The 27,823-nt window shown below is 46.5% G+C and overlaps 1 protein-coding gene across 1 annotated transcript in view; it reads right to left on the bottom strand.

Moving 5' to 3' along the window:
- tmem163a (transmembrane protein 163a) overlaps window positions 1-27,622 on the bottom strand; it is a gene marked incomplete at both ends in the record, with an annotated part of 91,176 nt that extends 63,554 nt beyond the window's left edge. The window contains 2 exons of the mRNA XM_079517905.1: window positions 21,641-21,760; window positions 27,409-27,622. Of these exons, the coding sequence (XP_079374031.1) occupies window positions 21,641-21,760; window positions 27,409-27,622 (334 nt within the window). The remainder of the gene's footprint in view (window positions 1-21,640; window positions 21,761-27,408) is intronic.
- Between the last annotated feature and the right edge of the window lie 201 nt (window positions 27,623-27,823).

Below are 27,823 nucleotides of genomic sequence, written 5' to 3'. Positions count from 1 at the left end.
ATGAGGGTGCTGTTGTTTAAAGCTGAGACATCACTACCACCACAGAATCCCTAATTCCAGCCTGCTTGCCTACCCGCCCATCTGTCGCACCTCATCCCATTCTGTCTCATCCTCCCTGATGCCCAGCTAGGCAGCTAGATTCAAGCTCTCTGTCTGTCCGTCCCTCAACTCTCTTTACTTTTTTAATCGTCATATTCATTATATATTGTTTATTTTACATTTTGATCGTGTCTGTCTGTGCCTTATTATTATAATGAAATGATAATGAATTTATTTATATAGCACATTTCAAGACATGGTCACAAAGTGCTTTACAGAACATGGTAAAAACAACATTCATAATAACAAACTGAGGTAAAAACAACAACATAATCACAGCTACAACAAAATATCAGTAAATAAAACAGCAAGCACAAAGTGAAAGCACACATATAATGAAGAAAAATAGAATAAGATGAGCAAAGGGAATTTTAGGAGAAGGCCTTAACATAAAGATGGGTTTTCAGAAGGGATTTAAAACATGACACAGACTTTGCGAGCCTTACATTAATAGGCAGGGCATTCCACAGCTTGGGGGCATTGCGAAGGCCCTGCCACCCGTCCCTTTGTGATGAGCTGGGCTGTGGGGGTCTCAAGGAGGGCCTTGTCCGAGGACCTGAGTGTGCGAGTAGGCTTATAGGGAGCCACTAGCCAGCATGTCAGAGACATACTGCGGAGCCTGACCATTTACTGCTTTAAAAGTAAAAAGTAAAATCTTAAAATCAATTCTGTAACTAACAGGTAACCAGTGAAGGGTGGCTAGTATAGGGGTGATGTGCTCACGTCTTTTTGAGTTTGTAAGCAGTCTGGCAGCTGAATTTTGGACGAGTTGGAGACGAGAAATAGTTTTTTTTGCATAGGCCAGAGTAAATGGAGTTACAATAGTCTAAACGAGACGAGATAAAAGCGTGAATAACTTTTCCAAGTCTGCGGGTGACAGGAAGCTTTTTATTCTGGCTATGTTCCTTAGTTGGAAGTAACAAGTTTGCACGGTTCGTGTTACTTGCGGATTAAAAGTGAGGCCAGAATCAAAAATCACACCCAGGTTACGGGCGACCTCTTTTACATTGGGGGATAGACTACCAAGCTCAGGGATAAATAGCTGCCTAGAGTTGGGGGGACCGAATAATATAATTTCAGATTTGGCTTCATTCAATTGTAGGAAGTTATTTGACATCCAGTCTTTAATATCAGAGAGGCATGATAAGAGACTGGACAGATTACCTGTGACACCGGGTTGTAGAGGGATGTATAGTTGCGTGTCATCTGCATAACAATGGAACTGAATATTATGAGTACGGACTATATTGCCAAGGGGGAGCATATAAATGGAAAACAGGCCAAGTAGATCCCTGTGGTACACCACAGGTGAGGGGGACTGGAGAGGAAGAGGCTTCTCCGATCACAACCGATCTTCTGTTTGCCATCGCTGAGTTCTGCCTTCCTCCCTGCTTTACACCTTACAGAATGTCCCAGTCTCTTTCTCTCTCTCCCCCCCCCCCCCCTCTCATTCTCTGTCTATCTCTTTTTTCTGGGTCTCTCTCTCTCCCTTTCTCTCTTGCTGTACTGCCCCCCCCCCCCCCCCCCCCCCCAATAAATGAATGCCCTACTCCAGTGGTTTTCAAGGGGGTTCCAGGTGGTCCCCAGTTAAAATTAAATGATGTAGAGTTGGTAACCAAATGTAGCCTGCAGGCTAATAAGCCAGACCGAATCAGCCGTTGGCAAAAAAGAATTGCCTGCCGGACAGTGTTGTGTGATATTACTCTGGCTTATTAGCCAGGCTAAACCAAATCATGGACCCTTTTAGATCTTTAACTCTTGAAAGTGTAAAATGAAACCAAATGGACCCTTGTGGGTTTGGTTTAATTTTAAGCTCTCAAGAGTTAATTTATTGTTAAACATCTGCATTACTTAATTTACAAGAAGTCTACACAATTAGAGAATGTAGAAGAATTGTTATTTTGATCAACGTTTGCCTGTTGTCTCTCAACATCAATACAGCATGGAATTGTGGACAAAGTCTTATCCAACGACAACAAAATATTCTAAGTCAAGTTTTGGGTCTGAGAGGCTAAATGTCATCAAATGGTGGTCCGTGGTTTAAATGCCAAATAAATAATGGACCCTGATGTGAAAAGGGTTGAAAACCATATTGCCGGATATAAAAGCAGAAGGAACAATAAGCCTACAGGATAAGACACTAGGTTCCCACTTCACATTCCCACATTTGGGAGATTCTAAAAAAATGAAGATCACAATTTGCTACCAGTGTGTGAAGAAGGTTTTGGAAACTGCAGAACTGAACTGAAACCAAAGCTGAACATGAATAACAAAGCACCATCACACTTTGCATTAATATCCTACTGTAGGTATCAACATCAAAGTCACAAGAGCTGCACAACGCAGCTCAACGCATTGTGAGCTTGTAGATCAGCTATTTTCAAATGTATATAGGGCTGAAGTGGTTAATGTATATGTTTTTTAATAATCAAAATCCCCAAAAGTAACTAGTTAAAGTTTTCAAATAAATGTAGTGGAGTAAAAGTACAATATTTGGATCCGAGATGTAGTGGAGTACAAGTAAAAGTAAAGTACAAATACCTGAAAATTGTACTTAAAGTAAATGTAGGCTACTTAGTTACTTTACACCGCTGACTGTTTCAACCCATCCATTTGAAATAACCATTCTTACAGGCTTTTTTTGTTCAATGATTCCCTCAATGACATGACTGCAGTCACAAGATAGCACACTGGTCGCACTCGCAGCACTTTATAGTGTCAGTTTATGATCACTCAGTTATATCAGATGTTATATCACATGGTGGAGCCGTCTGCCCTTTACTGTAATAGAGGGTATGCGCGTGACATCATCATCAAACCAGGAAGTTATGCAGGAACGCCTACTGAGTGGCAAAAAACTACTTTCTGGCCTTGACAGCCCATACATCCACACAGAAAAGTCATATCTGATTGCATTAAACAACATTAAACGATGTTAAACTCCCTTTGCCTGTTGCTTTGCCACTCGATGTGCCATTCACTTTAAGCATGCGCATACTCTCTATACTGACTACTAGGAATTAGCTTCTCTGCAAGCTTCTCTACTATAACCTTGTTAACCAATGGTATCTTGTCAAAACGAGACATAACTATGGACACTTTCTGTATGTTTTTTCTTCAGCCTAAATAAGATTAGGTAGCGTTCAGAATGGGTTAACAAACTGCTCACTTGAACCCAACTGTTTCACTTCTAAACATTATTTATCTAGCAATTAATAACACTCTACAGCAATGCCCACATAACAAAGACTTTAATTCCAGAGAAATTGCATTGCATTGGAACAGAGAGGGACTTCCAAGCTGGATTTCTAAACAGCCAGTGCTTTGGACAGCTAGTGCTTTGGATCAATCTTAATTAGAAAATTGGATGTTTTTGGATTGTTACTGTATCTCTGCTGCATTACACCGTGCATACAGTGGAGAGAGACAGGAAACACTGTTTATGAGCCAGCTTCAAACATATACGTACTGCAACTATATAATAATAATAATAATAATAATAATAATAATAACAATTAAAGTGGTGTTCACAGCAGGTTGTTTCAATGGTAAGAAACTATGGCCCGTATACAAACTAGTGCCGGTGCACCCGGCAGGGAACACTTCCCATAGTTCATCCGGAGCGTGAACACGCGCCACTGCTTTTCGTGAACCTGTCTGTGTTTACAACATTTTGTCAACGGGGGGCAGCAGAGAGCCATAGTCTAGCCTACTCCAGCCTAGAAAGGACTTTCTATGGGGTCCAACACTTAAGTGTGGTTCGGGGACCCCCTGGGATCCTTGATAGGTTTCGATGTGGTCCAACACTGGTTATCAAAGTGTGGTTCGGGGACCCCCATGGGGTCCTTGATGGGTCTCGATGGGGTCCAACGCTGGTTATCAAAGTGTGGTTCGGGGACCCCCATGGGGTCCTTGATGGGTCTCGATGGGGTCCAACGCTGGTTATCAAAGTGTGGTCCGGGGACCCCTATGGTCCTTGATGGGTCTCGATGGGGTCCTTCACTGGTTATCAAAGTGTGGTTCGGGGACCCCCTGGGGTCCTTGATGGGTCTCGATGGGGTCCAACGCTGGTTATCAAAGTGTGGTTCGGGGACCCCCTGGGGTCCTTGATGGGTCTCGATGGGGTCTAACACCGGTTATCAAAGTGTGGTTCGGGGACCCCATGGGGTCCTTGATGGGTCTCGATGGGGTCCAACACCGGTTATCAAAGTGTGGTTCGGGGACCCCATGGGGTCCTTGATGGGTCTCGATGAGGTCCAACACTGGTTATCAAAGTGTGGTTCGGGGACCCCATGGGGTCCTTGATGGGTCTCGATGAGGTCCAACACTGGTTATCAAAGTGTGGTTCGGGGACCCCATGGGGTCCTTGATGGGTCTCGATGGGGTCCAACACTGGTTATCAAAGTGTGGTTCGGGGACCCCATGGGGTCCTTGATGGGTCTCGATGAGGTCCAACACTGGTTATCAAAGTGTGGTTCGGGGACCCCCTGGGGTCCTTGATAGGTTTCAATGAGGTCCAACACTGGTTATCAAAGTGTGGTCCGGGGACCCCCTGGGGTCCTTGATGGGTCTCGATGGGGTCCTTCACTGGTTATCAAAGTGTGGTTCGGGGACCCCTTGGGGTCCTTGATAGGTTTCGATGAGGTCCAACGCTGGTTATCAAAGTGTGGTTCGGGGACCCCATGGGGTCCTTGATGGGTCTCGATGGGGTCCAACGCTGGTTATCAAAGTGTGGTTCGGGGACCCCCATGGGGTCCTTGATGGGTCTCGATGGGGTCCAACGCTGGTTATCAAAGTGTGGTCAGGGGACCCCCTATGGTCCTTGATGGGTCTCGATGGGGTCCTTCACTGGTTATCAAAGTGTGGTTCGGGGACCCCCTGGGGTCCTTGATGGGTCTCGATGGGGTCCAACACTGGTTATCAAAGTGTGGTTCGGGGACCCCTGGGGTCCTTGATGGGTCTCGATGGGGTCCAACGCTCGTTATCAAAGTGTGGTTCGGGGACCCCATGGGGTCCTTGATGGGTCTCGATGGGGTCCAACACCGGTTATCAAAGTGTGGTTCGGGGACCCCATGGGGTCCTTGATGGGTCTCGATGGGGTCCAACACCGGTTATCAAAGTGTGGTTCGGGGACCCCATGGGGTCCTTGATGGGTCTCGATGAGGTCCAACAATGGTTATCAAAGTGTGGTTCGGGGACCCCATGGGGTCCTTGATGGGTCTCGATGGGGTCCAACACTGGTTATCAAAGTGTGGTTCGGGGACCCCATGGGGTCCTTGATGGGTCTCGATGAGGTCCAACACTGGTTATCAAAGTGTGGTTCGGGGACCCCCTGGGGTCCTTGATAGGTTTCAATGAGGTCCAACACTGGTTATCAAAGTGTGGTCCGGGGACCCCCTGGGGTCCTTGATGGGTCTCGATGGGGTCCTTCACTGGTTATCAAAGTGTGGTTCGGGGACCCCTTGGGGTCCTTCATAGGTTTCGATGAGGTCCAACACTGGTTATCAAAGTGTGGTTCGGAGACCCCATGGGGTCCTTGATGGGTCTCGATGGGGTCCAACGCTGGTTATCAAAGTGTGGTTCGGGGACCCCATGGGGTCCTTGATGGGTCTCGATGGGGTCCAACGCTGGTTATCAAAGTGTGGTTCGGGGACCCCATGGGGTCCTTGATGGGTCTCGATGGGGTCCAACGCCTCAAGCGTGAGGACCTACAGGGCTGACCTACAGGGCTGACAAGAGCCTAGTACAGCCTAATGGAGCCTATTAGAGTCCAGTACAGCCTAGTAGACCCTATTCTAGCATTTCCCAACCAGATCCAGCCTAGTATAGCCATCTAACTGTGCGTGCGTGCGTGCGTGCGTGCGTGCGTGCGTGCGTGCGTGCGTGCGTGCGAGTAAAACATAGTCTAGTTAAGTACAGCCGTACACCCTAGTCTAGTAGTCTAGCCTATTCCAGCTGGAGAAACACCAGAAAAGGCTTTGGTCAGGCTCTGCCAGTGGACCTAATTAGCCTAAGTCCCCTCACCTGCAGAATTCCCAGCCTCTGCCTCAGCCAATTGATTACCATGGCAACCCCACACCTGCCTGGTTGATTACTTAACCAGTACACTTTTCACAGTCAGTTTTCACTATTCAGACACAGGCAGACAGGCAGATACAGAGATCTCCATATACATTATGAGTCCAATAAGTACAAGTGGTTCTCAAATGTTTTATTTGTAAGCACCCCCTTAACTCTGAGAGGGTACGAAAGCTCTATTAGGCTGTACGAGACATTACTGTACTATAGCCTATGTAAAACTATTGGCCGTGCACCCAAACTCATGTAAAAACTATGGCCTGTGTACACAGTGGTTCATCTCAAGCGTGAGGACCTACAGGGCTGACCTACAGGGCTGACAAGAGCCTAGTACAGCCTAATGGAGCCTATTAGAGTCCAGTACAGCCTAGTAGACCCTATTCTAGCATTTCCCAACCAGATCCAGCCTAGTATAGCCATCTAACTGTGCGTGCGTGCGTGCGTGCGTGCGTGCGTGCGTGCGTGCGTGTGTGCGTGCGTGCGTGCGTGCGTGCGTGCGTGCGTGCGAGTAAAACATAGTCTAGTTAAGTACAGCCATACACCCTAGTCTAGTAGTCTAGCCTATTCCAGCTGGAGAAACACCAGAAAAGGCTTTGGTCAGGCTCTGCCAGTGGACCTAATTAGCCTAAGTCCCCTCACCTGCAGAATTCCCAGCCTCTGCCTCAGCCAATTGATTGCCATGGCAAAACCATACCCGCCTGGTTGATTACTTAACCAGTACACTTTTCACAGTCAGTTTTCACTATTCAGACACAGGCAGACAGGCAGATACAGAGATCTCCATATACATTATGAGTCCAATAAGTACAAGTGGTTCTCAAATGTTTTATTTGTAAGCACCCCCTTAACTCTGAGAGGGTACGAAAGCTCTATTAGGCTCTACGAGACATTACTGTACTATAGCCTATGTAAAACTATTGGCCGTGCACCCAAACTCATGTAAAAACTATGGCCTGTGTACACAGTGGTTCATCTCAAGCGTGAGGACCTACAGGGCTGACCTACAGGGCTGACAAGAGCCTAGTACAGCCTAATGGAGCCTATTAGAGTCCAGTACAGCCTAGTAGACCCTATTCTAGCATTTCCCAACCAGATCCAGCCTAGTATAGCCATCTAACTGTGCGTGCGTGCGTGCGTGCGTGCGTGCGTGCGTGCGTGCGTGCGAGTAAAACATAGTCTAGTTAAGTACAGCCGTACACCCTAGTCTAGTAGTCTAGCCTATTCCAGCTGGAGAAACACCAGAAAAGGCTTTGGTCAGGCTCTGCCAGTGGACCTAATTAGCCTAAGTCCCCTCACCTGCAGAATTCCCAGCCTCTGCCTCAGCCAATTGATTGCCATGGCAACCCCACACCTGCCTGGTAGTACACTTTTAACAGTCAGTTTTCACTATTCAGACACAGGCAGACAGGCAGATACAGAGATCTCCATATACATTATGAGTCTAATAAGTACAAGTGGTTCTCAAATGTTTTATTTGTAAGCACCCCCTTAACTCTGAGAGGGTACGAAAGCTCTATTAGGCTGTACGAGACATTACTGTACTATAGCCTATGTAAAACTATTGGCCGTGCACCCAAACTCATGTAAAAACTATGGCCTGTGTACACAGTGGTTCATCTCAAGCGTGAGGACCTACAGGGCTGACCTACAGGGCTGACAAGAGCCTAGTACAGCCTAATGGAGCCTATTAGAGTCCAGTACAGCCTAGTAGACCCTATTCTAGCATTTCCCAACCAGATCCAGCCTAGTATAGCCATCTAACTGTGCGTGTGTGCGTGCGTGCGTGCGTGCGTGCGTGCGTGCGTGCGTGCGTGCGTGCGTGCGAGTAAAACATAGTCTAGTTAAGTACAGCCGTACACCCTAGTCTAGTAGTCTAGCCTATTCCAGCTGGAGAAACACCAGAAAAGGCTTTGGTCAGGCTCTGCCAGTGGACCTAATTAGCCTAAGTCCCCTCACCTGCAGAATTCCCAGCCTCTGCCTCAGCCAATTGATTGCCATGGCAAAACCATACCCGCCTGGTTGATTACTTAACCAGTACACTTTTCACAGTCAGTTTTCACTATTCAGACACAGGCAGACAGGCAGATACAGAGATCTCCATATACATTATGAGTCCAATAAGTACAAGTGGTTCTCAAATGTTTTATTTGTAAGCACCCCCTTAACTCTGAGAGGGTACGAAAGCTCTATTAGGCTCTACGAGACATTACTGTACTATAGCCTATGTAAAACTATTGGCCGTGCACCCAAACTCATGTAAAAACTATGGCCTGTGTACACAGTGGTTCATCTCAAGCGTGAGGACCTACAGGGCTGACCTACAGGGCTGACAAGAGCCTAGTACAGCCTAATGGAGCCTATTAGAGTCCAGTACAGCCTAGTAGACCCTATTCTAGCATTTCCCAACCAGATCCAGCCTAGTATAGCCATCTAACTGTGCGTGCGTGCGTGCGTGCGTGCGTGCGTGCGTGCGTGCGTGCGTGCGAGTAAAACATAGTCTAGTTAAGTACAGCCGTACACCCTAGTCTAGTAGTCTAGCCTATTCCAGCTGGAGAAACACCAGAAAAGGCTTTGGTCAGGCTCTGCCAGTGGACCTAATTAGCCTAAGTCCCCTCACCTGCAGAATTCCCAGCCTCTGCCTCAGCCAATTGATTGCCATGGCAACCCCACACCTGCCTGGTAGTACACTTTTAACAGTCAGTTTTCACTATTCAGACACAGGCAGACAGGCAGATACAGAGATCTCCATATACATTATGAGTCTAATAAGTACAAGTGGTTCTCAAATGTTTTATTTGTAAGCACCCCCTTAACTCTGAGAGGGTACGAAAGCTCTATTAGGCTGTACGAGACATTACTGTACTATAGCCTATGTAAAACTATTGGCCGTGCACCCAAACTCATGTAAAAACTATGGCCTGTGTACACAGTGGTTCATCTCAAGCGTGAGGACCTACAGGGCTGACCTACAGGGCTGACAAGAGCCTAGTACAGCCTAATGGAGCCTATTAGAGTCCAGTACAGCCTAGTAGACCCTATTCTAGCATTTCCCAACCAGATCCAGCCTAGTATAGCCATCTAACTGTGCGTGTGTGCGTGCGTGCGTGCGTGCGTGCGTGCGTGCGTGCGTGCGTGCGTGCGTGCGTGCGTGCGAGTAAAACATAGTCTAGTTAAGTACAGCCGTACACCCTAGTCTAGTAGTCTAGCCTATTCCAGCTGGAGAAACACCAGAAAAGGCTTTGGTCAGGCTCTGCCAGTGGACCTAATTAGCCTAAGTCCCCTCACCTGCAGAATTCCCAGCCTCTGCCTCAGCCAATTGATTACCATGGCAACCCCATACCTGCCTGGTTGATTACTTAACCAGTACACTTTTCACAGTCAGTTTTCACTATTCAGACACAGGCAGACAGGCAGATACAGAGATCTCCATATACATTATGAGTCCAATAAGTACAAGTGGTTCTCAAATGTTTTATTTGTAAGCACCCCCTTAACTCTGAGAGGGTACGAAAGCTCTATTAGGCTCTACGAGACATTACTGTACTATAGCCTATGTAAAACTATTGGCCGTGCACCCAAACTCATGTAAAAACTATGGCCTGTGTACACAGTGGTTCATCTCAAGCGTGAGGACCTACAGGGCTGACCTACAGGGCTGACAAGAGCCTAGTACAGCCTAATGGAGCCTATTAGAGTCCAGTACAGCCTAGTAGACCCTATTCTAGCATTTCCCAACCAGATCCAGCCTAGTATAGCCATCTAACTGTGCGTGTGTCCGTGCGTGCGTGCGTGCGTGCGTGCGAGTAAAACATAGTCTAGTTAAGTACAGCCGTACACCCTAGTCTAGTAGTCTAGCCTATTCCAGCTGGAGAAACACCAGAAAAGGCTTTGGTCAGGCTCTGCCAGTGGACCTAATTAGCCTAAGTCCCCTCACCTGCAGAATTCCCAGCCTCTGCCTCAGCCAATTGATTGCCATGGCAACCCCACACCTGCCTGGTTGATTACTTAACCAGTACACTTTTCACAGTCAGTTTTCACTATTCAGACACAGGCAGATACAGAGATCTCCATATACATTATGAGTCCAATAAGTACAAGTGGTTCTCAAATGTTTTATTTGTAAGCACCCCCTTAACTCTGAGAGTGTACGAATGGAACCAAATGGACGCTTACGGGTGTACTGTACACCACAGCATTTCGATGACCCCTGAACATGTACCTTCATCAGAGTGGAGAATACAAGTATAAATCAAGTTGAGCAAAGCTACTCTGCTCCTCACTTGCACGCACGCACGCACGCACGCACAGCTCTCTCTCTCTCTCTCTCTCTCTCTCTCTCTCTCTCTCTCTCTCTCTCTCTCTCTCTCTCTCTCTCTCTCTCTCTCTCTCTCTCTCTCTCTCTCTCTCTCTCTGTGTGTGTGTGTCCAACTGAACATTTTCTGTTTATACCAAGTACTTCACACTAGCTCTCTCCCCAAATCCAAAATCATTTTATTTTCCATCCTGATTGTCACTCATCAAAACTGATTATACAACTGTAACCATCAAAGCAATCAACATGTAATGGTATGTGAGGGCGGGTATCAATAAATCGATTAATAATTGGGAGAGCTGTCGATTAATCGATTTGGCTGATGGTCATTTGGCATCCCTAACTAGGAGGGGAGGGGTCATAGTTAGATGGCTGACACTGTGTACACGGGCAATTGTTTTTACATGAGTTTGTGTGCACAGCCAATAGTTTTACATGAATATTTCTAGGCTATAGTACTTTACGGCCTCGTACAGCTTAATAGACCCTAGTACAGCCTAGCACATTCTACTAGAGCCGGAAACAGCCTATTTGAGCCCAGTAGAGTCTAGTACAGCCTTCTACACCCACGTCTAGCCTAGTCCAGCCTAGTGGGAGAATAGACTAGGAGAGGGGGGTATTTTGGTGGCTGTACTAGATTATACTAGGTTGGATCAGGCTGGAAAAGGCTAGAATGGGGTGTACTAGGCTGTACTAGGCTCTTGTCAGCCCTGTAGTTCCTCACACTTGAAATAACCACTGTGTACACGGGCAATAGTTTTTACAGGAGTTTGTGTGCACGGCCAATAGTTTTACATGAACATTTCTACGCTATAGTACTGTACTGCCTCGTACAGCCTAATAGAGCCTAGTACAGTCTGCTAGAGCCGGAAACAGCCTATTGGAGCCCAGTAGAGTCTAGTACAGCCTTGTACACCCACGTTTAGCTTAATCCAGCCTAGTGGGAGAATAGACTAGGAGGGGGGGTATTTAGATGGCTGTACTAGGCTATACTAGGCTACATCAGGCTGGAATAGGCTAGAATAGGTTGTACTAGACTCTTGTCAGCCCTGCAGTTCCTCGCACTTGAAATAACCACTGTGTACACAGGCAATAGTTTTTACAGGAGTTTGTGTGCACGGCCAATAGTTGTACATGAACATTTCTACGCTATAGTACTGTACTGCCTCGTACAGCCTAATATACCCTAGTACAGCCTAGCACAGTCTACTAGAGCCGAAAACAGCCTATTAGAGGCCAGTAGAGTCTAGTATAGCCTTGTACACACACGTCCTGCCTAGTCCAGCCTAGTGGGAGAATAGACTTGGAGAGGGGGGTATTTTGGTGGCTGTACTAGGCTATACTAGGTTGGATCAGGCTGGAAAAGGCTAGAATGGGGTGTACTAGGCTGTGCTAGACTCTAATAGCCTCTATTAGGCTGTACTAGGCTCTTGTCAGCTCTGTAGTTCCTCGCACTTGGGAATAACCACTGTGTACTGTAGTAGAGTCTAGTACAGCCTTGTACACCCACGTTTAGCTTAATCCAGCCTAGTGGGAGAATAGACTAGGAAAGGGGGGGGGGGGGGGGTATTTAGATGGCTGTACTAGGCTACATCAGGCTGGAATAGGCTAGAATAGGGTGTACTAGACTCTTGTCCGCCCTGCAGTTCCTCGCACTTGAAATAACCACTGTGTACACGGGCAATAGTTTTTACAGGAGTTTGTGTGCACGGCCAATAGTTTTACATGAACATTTCTAGGCTATAGTACTTTACTGCCTCGTACAGCCTAATAGAGCCTAGTACAGTCTGCTAGAGCCGGAAACAGCCTATTGGAGCCCAGTAGAGTCTAGTACAGCCCTGTACACCCACGTTTAGCTTAGTCCAGCCTAGTGGGAGAATAGACTTGGAGAGAGGCGTATTTAGATGGCTGTACTAGGCTATACTAGGCTGGATCAGGCTGGAATAGGCTAGAATAGGGTGTACTAGGCTGTACTAGGCTCTTGTCAGCCCTGTATTTCCTTGCACTTGGGAATAACCACTGTGTACACGGGAAATAGTTTTTACAGGAGTTAGTGTGCACGGCCAATAGTTTTAGATGAACATTTCTAGGTATAGTACTTTACAGCCTCGTACAGCCTAATAGACCCTAGTACAGCCTAGCACGGTCTACTAGAGCTGAAAACAGCCTATTAGAGCCCAGTAGAGTCTAGTACAGCCATGTACACCCACGTCTAGCCTAGTCCAACCTAGTGGGAGAATAGACTAGGGGAGAGGGGTATTTAGATGGCTATACTAGGATATAACAATCAGGCCTATTGGCGTATAAGTCTGAGTTATATAAAATAAAATAAATAAATAAAGGTCCTGTACCTGCGACAGTAAATCTAGATACTGGAAATGAACAGTAGTATAGAGCACAAGGAAAACGCAAAACTATTTCCCTTTAGGTGAAATGGCTGGTCTTTATAATATTTACAGAGCGAATCAAACCAAAATCATACAAACTGGGCAATCAATCCCTTCAAAATGTAAATTAAATGTTCCAGTCCCTTCAAATTATCCCCTGCAATGTCCCTTTAAAGGTGCCCCCAAAGTCAGTGTTCCAAAAGTAATCCCGAAAAAAGTAATCAGAGTATCCAGATTAATCCAACTGCTGTAGATCCTCTTCTGTTCAATTTAGACAGTCCAAAAAATGTACAAAACAAAAAGGCAATGCCTTGCTTACCGGAAAGATGAAAAAATATATGCTGCTCACCCAACCTTTAAGTCGGGCGTGGTCCGCTGGGTCCTTTGTTCACCAGCTCTGTTTGTTTGACAGAGCTCCAAGCCTCAGAAGCTGGCCTACCAAACTTTATTTCCTTCCCTTGGCAAAGTTCTTCGGTCAGACCGGCATTTCTTGCGTTTTACCTCTGAATTGGCATAGTATTGGCCTTTAAAAGAGTCTGTTTGGCAAAGAAAACTAGCAACACCAAACTCTCTCCTTACTGCCCAAAATGGAACCCAGGCTCGGCGCCTCACTTCCTGGTCTTTTATAGTTTCCTGGCAATATTTCTCACACACATTTCCCCACAGCTCCCCTTGTGATCAACCCTTGTCATAACAGAACATTGATGACCATGGTTCAATTTCACACAACACATTATCTTGTATATCCGTACACTACATTTCAGTGTTAAATATTCAACCTTGGTTTAACAAACATATTCCCCTGTTATTCCCCCAGTATGTTTAATTTTCTTTCATACTCATACCAGGCCAGGAAATACATTGTTTCACATTTCACATTTTATGTGGCAGTGTCACAAGGATATACTAGGCTGGATCAGGCTGGAAAGGGCTAGAATAGGGTGTACTAGGCTGTACTAGGCTCTTGTCAGCCCTGTAGTTCCTCGCACTTGAAATAACCACTGTGTACACGGGCAATAGTTTTTACAGGAGTTTGTGTGCACGGCCAATAGTTTTACATGAACATTTCTACGCTATAGTACTGTACTGCCTCGTACAGCCTAATATACCCTAGTACAGCCTAGCACAGTCTACTAGAGCCGAAAACAGCCTATTAGAGGCCAGTAGAGTCTAGTATAGCCTTGTACACACACGTCCTGCCTAGTCCAGCCTAGTGGGAGAATAGACTTGGAGAGGGGGGTATTTTGGTGGCTGTACTAGGCTATACTAGGTTGGATCAGGCTGGAAAAGGCTAGAATGGGGTGTACTAGGCTGTGCTAGACTCTAATAGCCTCTATTAGGCTGTACTAGGCTCTTGTCAGCCCTGTAGTTCCTCGCACTTGGGAATAACCACTGTGTACACGGGCAATAGTTTTTACAGGAGTTTGTGTGCACGGCCAATAGTTTTACATGAACATTTCTAGGCTATAGTACTTTACTGCCTCGTACAGCCTAATAGAGCCTAGTACAGTCTGCTAGAGCCGGAAACAGCCTATTGGAGCCCAGTAGAGTCTAGTACAGCCTTGTACACCCACGTTTAGCTTAATCCAGCCTAGTGGAAGAATAGACTAGGAGGGGGGGTATTTAGATGGCTGTACTAGGCTATACTAGGCTACATCAGGCTGGAATAGGCTAGAATAGGTTGTAACTAGACTCTTGTCAGCCCTGCAGTTCCTCGCACTTGAAATAACCACTGTGTACACAGGCAATAGTTTTTACAGGAGTTTGTGTGCACGGCCAATAGTTTTACATGAATATTTCTAGGCTATAGTACTTTACTGCCTCGTACAGCCTAATAGAGCCTAGTACAGTCTGCTAGAGCCGAAAACAGCCTATTGGAGCCCAGTAGAGTCTAGTACAGCCTTGTACACCCACGTTTAGCTTAGTCCAGCCTAGTGGGAGAATAGACTTGGAGAGAGGGGTATTTAGATGGCTGTACTAGGCTATACTAGGCTGGATCAGGCTGGAATAGGCTAGAATAGGGTGTACTAGGCTGTACTAGGCTCTTGTCAGCCCTGTATTTCCTTGCACTTGGGAATAACCACTGTGTACACGGGAAATAGTTTTTACAGGAGTTAGTGTGCACGGCCAATAGTTTTAGATGAACATTTCTATGTATAGTACTTTACAGCCTCGTACAGCCTAATAGACCCTAGTACAGCCTAGCACGGTCTACTAGAGCTGAAAACAGCCTATTAGAGCCCAGTAGAGTCTAGTACAGCCATGTACACCCACGTCTAGCCTAGTCCAACCTAGTGGGAGAATAGACTAGGGGAGAGGGGTATTTAGATGGCTATACTAGGATATACTAGGCTGGATCAGGCTGGAAAGGGCTAGAATAGGGTGTACTAGGCTGTACTAGGCTCTTGTCAGCCCTGTAGTTCCTCACACTTGAAATAACCACTGTGTACACAGGCAATAGTTTTCACAGGAGTTTGTGTGCACGGCCAAGAGTTTTACATGAACATTTCTACGCTATAGTACTTTACTGCCTCGTACAGCCTAATAGAGCCTAGTACAGTCTGCTAGAGCCGAAAACAGCCTATTGGAGGCCAGTATTGTCTAGTACAGCCTTGTACACCCACGTTTAGCTTAGTCCAGCCTAGTGGGAGAATAGACTTGGAGAGAGGGGTATTTAGATGGCTGTACTAGGCTATACTAGGCTGGATCAGGCTGGAATAGGCTAGAATAGGGTGTACTAGGCTGTACTAGGCTCTTGTCAGCCCTGTATTTCCTTGCACTTGGGAATAACCACTGTGTACACGGGAAATAGTTTTTACAGGAGTTAGTGTGCACGGCCAATAGTTTTAGATGAACATTTCTAGGTATAGTACTTTACAGCCTCGTACAGCCTAATAGACCCTAGTACAGCTTTAGCACGGTCTACTAGAGCTGAAAACAGCCTATTAGAGCCCAGTAGAGTCTAGTACAGCCATGTACACCCACGTCTAGCCTAGTCCAACCTAGTGGGAGAATAGACTAGGGGAGAGGGGTATTTAGATGGCTATACTAGGATATACTAGGCTGGATCAGGCTGGAAAGGGCTAGAATAGGGTGTACTAGGCTGTACTAGGCTCTTGTCAGCCCTGTAGTTCCTCGCACTTGAAATAACCACTGTGTACACGGGCAATAGTTTTTACAGGAGTTTGTGTGCACGGCCAATAGTTTTACATGAACATTTCTACGCTATAGTACTGTACTGCCTCGTACAGCCTAATATACCCTAGTACAGCGTAGCACAGTCTACTAGAGCCGAAAACAGCCTATTAGAGGCCAGTAGAGTCTAGTATAGCCTTGTACACACACGTCCTGCCTAGTCCAGCCTAGTGGGAGAATAGACTTGGAGAGGGGGGTATTTTGGTGGCTGTACTAGGCTATACTAGGTTGGATCAGGCTGGAAAAGGCTAGAATGGGGTGTACTAGGCTGTGCTAGACTCTAATAGCCTCTATTAGGCTGTACTAGGCTCTTGTCAGCCCTGTAGTTCCTCGCACTTGGGAATAACCACTGTGTACACGGGCAATAGTTTTTACAGGAGTTTGTGTGCACGGCCAATAGTTTTACATGAACATTTCTAGGCTATAGTACTTTACTGCCTCGTACAGCCTAATTGAGCCTAGTACAGTTTGCTAGAGCCGGAAACAGCCTATTGGAGCCCAGTAGAGTCTAGTACAGCCTTGTACACCCACGTTTAGCTTAATCCAGCCTAGTGGGAGAATAGACTAGGAGGGGGGGGGTATTTAGATGGCTGTACTAGGCTATACTAGGCTACATCAGGCTGGAATAGGCTAGAATAGGGTGTACTAGACTCTTGTCAGCCCTGCAGTTCCTCGCACTTGAAATAACCACTGTGTACACGGGCAATAGTTTTTACAGGAGTTTGTGTGCACGGCCAAGAGTTTTACATGAACATTTCTAGGCTATAGTACTTTACTGCCTCGTACAGCCTAATAGAGCCTAGTACAGTCTGCTAGAGCCGAAAACAGCCTATTGGAGCCCAGTAGAGTCTAGTACAGCCTTGTACACCCAAGTTTAGCTTAGTCCAGCCTAGTGGGAGAATAGACTTGGAGAGAGGGGTATTTAGATGGCTGTACTAGGCTATACTAGGTTGGATCGGGCTGGAAAGGGCTAGAATAGGGTGTACTAGGCTGTACTAGACTCTTGTCAGCCCTGTAGTTCCTCGCACTTGAAATAACCACTGTGTACACGGGCAATAGTTTTTACAGGAGTTTGTGTGCACGGCCAATAGTTTTACATGAACATTTCTAGGCTATAGTACTTTACTGCCTCGTACAGCCTAATAGACCCTAGTACAGCCTAGCACAGTCTACTAGAGCCGAAAACAGCCTATTAGAGGCCAGTAGGGTCTGGTACAGCCATGTACACCCACGTCTAGCCTAGTCCAGCCTAGTGGGAGAATAGACTAGGAGGGGGGGTATTTAGATGGCTGTACTAAGCTATACTAGGGTGTACTAGGCTGTACTGGACTCTAATAGACTCTATTAAGCTGTACTATAGGCTCTTGTGAGTCCTGAACCTTCTCGCACTTATAAACACTGTGTACACAGGCAATAGTTTTTACATGTCTGTGCACAACCAATAGTTTTATAACAAAACACTTTTTTGATAACAAAATATGCTGGACTAGGCTGAACTAGGCTGGACTAGGCTGCTCTAGGCTGGACTAGGCTTCTCAAGTCTGGACTAGGCTGGACTAGGCTGGTCTAGGCTGGACTAGGCTGCACTAGGCTGGACTAGGCTGTACTAGGGTGGACTAGGCTGTACTAGGCTGGACTAGGCTGGCCTAGGCTGGCCTAGGCTGCACTAGGCTGTACTAGGGTGGACTAGGCTGTACTAAGATGGACTAGGCTGTACTAGGCTGCACTAGGCTGGACTAGGCTGGACTAGACTGGACTAGGCTGTACTAGGCTGGACTAGGCTGGACTAGGCTGTACGAGACATTACTGTACTATAGCCTATGTAAAACTATTGGCCGTGCACCCAAACTCATGTAAAAACTATGGCCTGTGTACACAGTGGTTCATCTCAAGCGTGAGGACCTACAGGATTGACAAGAGCCTAGTACAGCCTAGTAGACCCTATTCTAGCCTTTCCCAGCCAGATCCAGCCTAGTATAGCCTGTATCTAACTGTGCGTGCGTGCGTGCGTGCGTGCGTGCGTGCGTGCATGCGTGCGTGCGTGCGTGCGTGCGTGCGTGCGTGCGTGCGTGCGGGTCCACGGGAGGTCACTATATCAGAAACACTGTTTCCCATAGCATACTGTGGACCTACAGGACATTACTGTACTATAGTCTATGTAAAACTATTGGCCGTGCACCCAAACTCATGTAAAAACTATGGCCTGTGTACACACTACAGTGGTTCATCTCAAGCGTGAGGACCTACAGGGCTGACAAGAGCCTAGTAGACACTATTCTAGCCTTTCCCAGCCAGATCCAGCCTAGTATAGCCATCTAACTGTGTAAGTCTGGACTAGGCTGGACTAGGCTGGTCTAGGCTGGACTAGGCTGCACTAGGCTGGACTAGGCTGTACTAGGCTGGACTAGGCTGTACTAGGGTGGACTAGGCTGTACTAGGCTGGACTAGGCTGCTCTAGGCTGGACTAGGCTTCTCAAGTCTGGTCTAGGCTGGACTAGGCTGGTCTAGGCTGGACTAGGCTGCACTAGGCTGGACTAGGCTGTACTAGGGTGGACTAGGCTGTACTAGGCTGGACTAGGCTGGCCTAGGCTGTACTAGGGTGGACTAGGCTGTACTAAGATGGACTAGGCTGTACTAGGCTGCACTAGGCTGGACTAGGCTGGACTAGACTGTACTAGGCTGGACTAGGCTGGACTAGGCTGTACGAGACATTACTGTACTATAGTCTATGTAAAACTATTGGCCGTGCACCCAAACTCATGTAAAAACTATGGCCTGTGTACACACTACAGTGGTTCATCTCAAGCGTGAGGACCTACAGGGCTGACAAGAGCCTAGTAGACCCTATTCTAGCCTTTCCCAGCCAGATCCAGCCTAGTATAGCCATCTAACTGTGTAAGTCTGGACTAGGCTGGACTAGGCTGGTCTAGGCTGGACTAGGCTGCACTAGGCTGGACTAGGCTGTACTAGGCTGGACTAGGCTGTACTAGGGTGGACTAGGCTGTACTAGGCTGGACTAGGCTGCTCTAGGCTGGACTAGGCTTCTCAAGTCTGGACTAGGCTGGACTAGGCTGGTCTAGGCTGGACTAGGCTGCACTAGGCTGGACTAGGCTGTACTAGGGTGGACTAGGCTGTACTAGGCTGGACTAGGCTGGCCTAGGATGCACTAGGCTGTACTAGGGTGGACTAGGCTGTACTAAGATGGACTAGGCTGTACTAGGCTGCACTAGGCTGGACTAGGCTGGACTAGACTGGACTAGGCTGTACTAGGCTGGACTAGGCTGGACTAGGCTGTACGAGACATTACTGTACTATAGCCTATGTAAAACTATTGGCCGTGCACCCAAACTCATGTAAAAACTATGGCCTGTGTACACAGTGGTTCATCTCAAGCGTGAGGACCTACAGGGTTGACAAGAGCCTAGTACAGCCTAGTAGACCCTATACACGCGTGCGTGCGTGTGTGCGTGCGTGCGTGCGTGCGTGCGTGCGTGCGTGCGGGTCCACGGGAGGTCACTATATCAGAAACACTGTTTCCCATAGCATACTGTGGACCTACAGGACATTACTGTACTATAGTCTATGTAAAACTATTGGCCGTGCACCCAAACTCATGTAAAAACTATGGCCTGTGTACACACTACAGTGGTTCATCTCAAGCGTGAGGACCTACAGGGCTGACAAGAGCCTAGTAGACCCTATTCTAGCCTTTCCCAGCCAGATCCAGCCTAGTATAGCCATCTAACTGTGTAAGTCTGGACTAGGCTGGACTAGGCTGGTCTAGGCTGGACTAGGCTGCACTAGGCTGGACTAGGCTGTACTAGGCTGGACTAGGCTGTACTAGGGTGGACTAGGCTGTACTAGGCTGGACTAGGCTGCTCTAGGCTGGACTAGGCTTCTCAAGTCTGGACTAGGCTGGACTAGGCTGGTCTAGGCTGGACTAGGCTGCACTAGGCTGGACTAGGCTGTACTAGGGTGGACTAGGCTGTACTAGGCTGGACTAGGCTGGCCTAGGCTGCACTAGGCTGTACTAGGGTGGACTAGGCTGTACTAAGATGGACTAGGCTGTACTAGGCTGCACTAGGCTGGACTAGGCTGGACTAGACTGGACTAGGCTGTACTAGGCTGGACTAGGCTGGACTAGGCTGTACGAGACATTACTGTACTATAGCCTATGTAAAACTATTGGCCGTGCACCCAAACTCATGTAAAAACTATGGCCTGTGTACACAGTGGTTCATCTCAAGCGTGAGGACCTACAGGGTTGACAAGAGCCTAGTACAGCCTAGTAGACCCTATACACGCGTGCGTGCGTGTGTGCGTGCGTGCGTGCGTGCGTGCGTGCGGGTCCACGGGAGGTCACTATATCAGAAACACTGTTTCCCATAGCATACTGTGGACCTACAGGACATTACTGTACTATAGTCTATGTAAAACTATTGGCCGTGCACCCAAACTCATGTAAAAACTATGGCCTGTGTACACACTACAGTGGTTCATCTCAAGCGTGAGGACCTACAGGGCTGACAAGAGCCTAGTAGACCCTATTCTAGCCTTTCCCAGCCAGATCCAGCCTAGTATAGCCATCTAACTGTGCGTGCGTGCGTGCGTGCGTGCGTGTGTGCGTGCGTGCGTGCGTGCGTGCGTGCGTGCGTGCGTGAGGGTCCACGGGAGGTCACTATATCAGAAACACTGTTTCCCATAGCATACTGTGGGAGGTGTACACAGAGCACTGTTCTAATAGTTTTTGCCACCCTGTGGAATTATGCTTGAACTGCAAGATAGGGCCCTAAAAATGTAATAATAATAAACAAAGAGAAACAAATCAGTGTGGGTCATCCGTTGGACTGATGGGCGAACAAGTGGTGTCCACGCGAAGAGTCGGGCCCAGAGGACATGTAGAGTCCCCCCCCTGAATTTTCACGCCCCCATGGGCCGCACGGTGGGGCCCGGAAATTTGGCCTGGTGCACCGGCCATAGTCACTATGTTTCATGCACACAAAACTTGATAAATGTAATAATAATAATAATAATAATAATAATAATAATAATAATAATAATAATAATAATAATAATAATAATAAAATGTATTTATATAGCACCTTTTAAAAGCAAGTTTACAAAGTGCTTCACAAATCACAACTTCAAGGTGTTCAAGATGGGGTTCAAGGTGTTTATTGAGGGCCTCCTATGCCCACCTTTGTGTGTTTGTGTATACCACATAGTGATGATTTGATTGGCTGAGTACGGAATGTGATGTATGATTGATGATGTACTGTATGACGATAAGAGCGCCCCTCACTACACACAAGTGTGATTTTTGTCACTATACCGACTCAGCCACCAGGGTAGCCCAGCCTGTTACTATCTATATACTGCTATATACCTGTTACTATGAAGACCATTTAGGTTCGGACATGGAGCAAATCAGATTAATTTTAGCATCGACAAACACAACAGCAGGTAATTGACCTGAACTCCCTATATATGAAATCCATCACCGTTGTAGTTTTAACTTTACAGGTAAATGGATGAATTCGATGAAATGATCCTGATTAAATGTACTTACTGAAAGCTGCCACGGCCAGTATGAGTGTGATTACGATGGAGATCCAGGAGACCCACAGTGCCTTCTTCCTGTAGCTCTGAGCCTCGTGGGGCTTCAGGCGCATGCTGCTCTCCAGAAGACCTGCGGAGATGGCGGAGAGAAACTGAGTGACTTCATTGATATCCATGATTAGCATCCTGGGCAATCGATGGCAAGCAGAAAGTTCCCCGAGGTTTACTGAAGATCAACCGGTGTGCTTGTACGGACTTGTGAACGGATTTGTACAGCCTTCTTCAGAGATGACAGAACTAATATTTTTTATCCATGGTGTCGTGACCTCATTGCCTGCTGTGACACCCAATGAAAAGATTACTTTGTGGACTTTTGCTATATTAATCAGGGTGGACCTTGACATCCAAATGAGCAATTCCGTTAACCAGATCAGTTATAGGCCTTCACCACAACGCATATACCCTTTAATGTCAATGAATGGCCTGTTCACTTCCATGGCGAGCTTTCATAATTCATTCTCTATGGAGCTGTACATCCCTGTGACATCACAGAGTTTGGTAATCTGGATGTAAGTACTACTATCTGCATCTCCTGTATCTGTGCTCATGTTATCTATGCTTTGAAGGACAATATGAGCAGAGATTGATTAAGTCACAGTGGAAGCAAATGTATAACCAAACCACAATTAAAAAAAACTAATGCGGAGCCCATTTTTTGTAGCCCCCGATCAGTTTGAGTCTTGACGATTAGTTTGAGAAATATTATCTAGAAGAATACTATCATGCTGCTTCAGTTCAGCTCACTCAGTACAGGGAGTCAGGACGGGTTTATTTATTCTGACTGCTTAATGTTGTGCAATCAATTCATCTAGAAGTAATTTGTTTTTTGAAGGGAAAAGAAACTCAAAGACGATCACGTGATTTTGTGTGTGTGTGTGTGTGTGTGTGTGTGTGTGTGTGTGTGTGTGTGTGTGTGTGTGTGTGTGTGTGTGTGTGTGTGTGTGTGTGACTGTGTGCGTGCGTGTGTGTGTGTGTGTGTGTGCGTGCGTGCGTGCGTGCGTGCGCGCGTGCGTGCGTGTGCGTGTTTGAGAAATATTATCTAGAAGAATACTATCATGCTGCTTCAGTTCAGCTCACTCAGTACAGGGAGTCAGGAGGGGTTTATTTATTCTGTGTGTGTGTGTGTGTGTGTGTGTGTGTGTGTGTGTGTGTGTGTGTGTGTGTGTGTGTGTGTGTGTGTGTGCGTGCGTGCGTGCGTGCGTGCGTGCGTGCGTGCGTGCGTGCGTGCGTGCGTGCGTGCGTGCGTGCGTGCGTGCGTGCGTGCGTGCGTGCGTGCGTGCGTGCGTGCGTGCGTGCGTGCGTGCGTGCGTGCGTGTGTGCTTGCGTGTGTGTGTGTGTGTGTGTGTGTGTGTGTGTGTAAGAAAGAGAGAGAGAGGAATCATGTGGTACAGTTGCCCTATAGCTCTAGCTCCAATGACACTCAATATCATAAGATGAGTATACATAACAGTACTATTGTGTTGCATAGCAGGCAAATTGGCGTGAGGCATGCAACAAGTGGATGAATTGACCACTTCCGGAGGCGAAGTGGCGTGATATTCCGCAGCTGTGCGTGCTTGGTTTTTACAGTGGTGTAAAGTAACTTAAGTACAGTTACTTAACCAATTTTGGACTGAGGCCGATTCTAATAATGCCTTCTAAAAAAAACTTCAAATATTTATATAGCAGCATCATTTTTTTTTCTTTTTTTTCACATTTTTGAATACTGTAGTGTGTACATACTGTACAGAACCCCAAAAGAGGTTCCCATCCAGAAGGGTAGGGTTACAAAAAGGGTTTCCCGCCTATAATGGGTTAAATACTATACTTAAGTACAGTTTTGAGGTATTTGTACTTTGCTTGAGTATTTCTAATTTCCAGTACTACATCTCAGTCGAAGATTATATTTTACTTTTATTCCATTACATTTATTTTCAAACGTATCTAGTTATTTGTAGATTCTGATTATTATTACAAAACACAGAGTACAGAAGACAGAGTATGAAAGAGAGCCAGAGATAGAGGTGTCAGTATAGTGAGTGCGCACACGCGTGAATGCATGTGTAAAGCACATGCCTTCTATGCTGATCCCCAGCCATAGATCATGTGAGCAGATTGAGGCAACATTCCACCATGCTCTCTGACTTCCCACTACTGGCCCCCATCATCACACACACGCACGCACGCACGCACGCACGCACGCACGCACGCACGCACGCACGCACGCACGCACGTGCTCTAAATTCACTAAATGTACAGTAAAACTTTTACAAATACAGGGTCCTATTACAGTGATATCACACACACAAATATACGACTATATGATGTCTCACAAACTCACTGTATTTTGCACTTCCAAGACGATGCCAGACTCTGTTATAGCCACAAATGCCAAAGAATGGTTCAAATAATTTGGGGGCAGGAAGACTGACTTGAACAATTTGGGAGGCATAGTGGTATGTCTGTCATAGCCCTGGTCCAGTGCGTCAGCTTTATAGAATTCCCCGTAACTACTCACCGAAAGAAAGCCTGCTAGACCTTGGTAAAAGTCTATTCTCAAAGCTGGGAAGCGTCTCAGGTCCCCAGCTTCTCTCTAAAAGCTGGGGAACTGAGACACTTCCCAGCTTTGAGAATAGACTTTTACCAAGGTCTATAGTTTTGTTTATTTTCAGGGAATTCTAAAGCCTCGCACGGCAGTGGGAAAATTGCTACAGAGCAGTGGATGGGTGTCCGGCAGGGTGTCAGTGAGAGACTCGCTGACGCACTGGACCAGGGCTATGTTTGTCCCTGCCTGCTTATTTTGTAGGTAGGGGACTTGCCACGCACCAGTGTACTGTAGGAGGAGAGGTGCAGTAGAAGGTGTGTTGTTTGCAAATCAGCAGCACATTGCAATTCAGGGGTCAACAAGTACCATTATACCTTTAAGGTCTGCTATATTGTCTCTGTAGCTGTCCTGACATTGCAATGTACTGTACTGTACAATGTAATGGCATGCTGAATAAAACTCCAGATTAGCTGGTCCAACGAATCGTTTCATATCATCTCAAAGGGAACATTTTGCTTTAGGCAAATAAATGACAACAGCTTGTTTTAGGCTTCAGGGGAAACTATTTTTAAATGTGGGTCATCGGATAAATAAGTTTGAAAAGCCCAGGCATACAGCAGGGTGGATCAGATGACTGCAGAGGCTTTCTATGAGCCACATAGCACAAACTTTTATGCAAATAGATGAAAGACTGATGCAACTTCTAAGGGAAACTGGTGGGAAGACTGGTACAGACAGAGTGAACAAGAGCACAAGGGAGAACTTATGTGTGCGTGTGCGTGCGTGTGTGTGTGGCGTGTGCGGTGTGTGTGCACGCACGAGCGTGTGTGTGTGTGTTCGTTCGTTAGTGTTAGCTTGCGTGTTGACAGTCGCAAACATCTAGCACGGCTGTGGATGCCAAACAGTTTTGTCCTCAATGTCCTTTCCTTTCATTCATGTCTTGCTGGTGCATTATAATAGCTCTATGAGTATGTACGCCTCACAGTCTTCTGGGCTTAACGAGCTTCCTTAACATCACCTAATGAGCAGAGTGGATCTGACTGTATCCTGGTAAAGTAAAATGAGACACTATAGTGTGTTCTTTTAAATGCATTACATAACTCATAATTTTGGATATTATAATCATTAAAAACGGTCAATTAACCTGATTCCCTAAAGCCGTTCACTCTTTGAATATGAAGATCCAAAACTGATCCTTGAGTTAAACGCTTTTGATGTGTGTTTGTTTGGTGATTTCATGGTCTTTCTTTGCACACAAACACCACATATTGTTTCTTTAAGTTCACACCATCCCATGACCTGTGGCATATAGAACCATCGATGACCTCTAGCCTTCCCTGTTACTTCCACTGCACTGATAGAGCTACAAGAATCCTGTTCAAAGAAACAAACAAACAAACGTATTGATCCACATTTAATATACCCCTTCTTGCCACACTTTAGTGCTGCTCTAAAAGGAATTTGGGAAAACTCATGTTCAGCCATAGCCTACTGTAGTGTACAGACTATGGTGGTTTCAGTCAGGGTAATTGCAATGTAAGAATCTTTTCTGTATTGATTAGTTATTAAAGTCATAACTGCTGATATACTGATAAGTATAGAAGATTATGATGATAATTCCTTTAATAGCATATTTTGCAATCAAGTCAAATACATATTCACTGATACTATAGATAAATAAAACATAATACCTCAAGCCTAGAAAGACAAACAACATTGATCCACAGAGGGAATGCTTTGTTTGTGATCTTAAACGTAAAGGCAATCTTATAATTGCGACCGAAGGTCGCAGTTAACTATGGAATCGCACATTTCCCGTCAGTTTGTGTGTCGGGCACGTGACATTACGTGACATCATCAGGGATGGAGCACGTGACATCACGTGACATCATCCGGGATGTAGATCCCTGATGTCATCAATATTAAGCCCATATATGGAGATCCCTGATGTCATCAATATTGGCCATCAACTCTACATCTGACCTCAAACCGCAAACCCTTAGATCTCCATATATGGAGCTGACCTGTTCTGACATTCCATATGTTGATCCTTCCCCATCCATCCTTCCTCTTCGATGTCTCCCTTTTGATTGAGACCTGTCCATTTAAACTCTAGACGGGCCTGCCCCAAAGTTATTAGTGCTGCCACGCCCGGCAGCCGGCGAAAATTAGAGTTCTCAACAGGCCCGAAAATCTAAATCTTACCCCCCCATGCCAAAGCACCAGCGCTCGCCCAGCAGTCTGCTGTCACCCAGGCGGATGCGTGCACGCGACCTCGCCGCTTCTCGCCCTCAGGCGTCTTACTGGTAAATAAAATTATAGCGAGTTATGAGAGATCACATCCCACGCCAGTATGCGTACTTACTGTACAGTATATGTCACGGTAGATATGGTAAGGTAACGTTTCGAGCCGTAGCCCGTAGCCCTTCTTCAGACCTTCACCAAATCTTTTTTGGTTGATTTCAGCCTCCTTTACCACAGATGTATACTGGGACCAAGGACCAGTGGTGGAAAGTAACTACCGGTAAGTACATTTACTACTGTACTTAAGTACAAATTTGAGGTGTTTGTACTTTACTTGAGTATTTCCAATTATCAGTACTTTTGAAAATAGCAGATCTACAAGCCCACAATGTGTCGCATTTGTGAGTACTTTGTCCACCACTGCATGCCATGTTGTTGTTTTCATTCACACACACACACATACACACACACACGCACGCACGCGCACACACACACACACACACACGTTTTATTAGGCAAGACATGATCATCTAATCTAATGAAATTGGCTTGACCCATGTGTGCGTGTGTGTGTGCGTGTGTGTGTGTGTGTGTGTGTGTGTGTGTGTGTGTGTGTGTGTGTGTGTGTGTGTGTGTGTGTGTGTGTGTGTGTGTGTGTGCGTGTGTAAGTTAACCTAATTAAAATAGTAAAGCCCCCTTAAAACCATATCTGAGACGTAGGCCTATTTTGTTTAGATAATTATGATAACTGCATGGTGAACTGTCTCAAGGGGGGGCAGAATAGCCTAACATTTAATTTCTTCATGGCTATCATAAATTATTCAAATCCACATGAGAACGGGGCTTGGCTAAAAATAACCTCGTCTAAAAATAACTCCTGTTGGGCTTTGAACATCCACCACGGGATGTTGAAACAACAAGGTGGAGGTCTGAGGAATACAAAGTTTTACCTTCTCCTTCCACATTGTCGCTGATTTTCATCTCCTCCTGGCCTGTCATCATAAACGGGTCGGGCTGGCTGGCTCTTTTAGGTGGGTGGTGATTGTTGGCAAAGCCATCCTGAGCGCACTGGCCGTTCCGCACTGCCGAGGACGGATCCACGATAGCCGGCTCTGGGACAGTTGTTGTAGGGTAGCAGGACTCTTGAGTCGTCGGGTCTGTCATTGTTGAAGTTCTTTTATGTCAGGAATAACGGAATAAGTCCAAGGAAGAGGCAGAAAATAAATCACACCGGTTTGCCAAGTGCAGTAGCCATCCAGGGGGCAGCGATGCCAACCGGTGTGTCGACTCACGCAGGGGGGAGAGGAGACGGAGAGAATATGAGATGAGATGGAGATACGCTTTTTATCTCCTCAGCATCAGCGG

Source organism: Electrona antarctica (assembly GCF_951216825.1).
Source record: "Electrona antarctica genome assembly, chromosome: 13".
NCBI classification, from domain to species: domain Eukaryota; kingdom Metazoa; phylum Chordata; class Actinopteri; order Myctophiformes; family Myctophidae; genus Electrona; species Electrona antarctica.
Note: the sequence above shows the minus strand (reverse complement) of the source record. Positions and strands in the feature narration are given on the sequence as shown.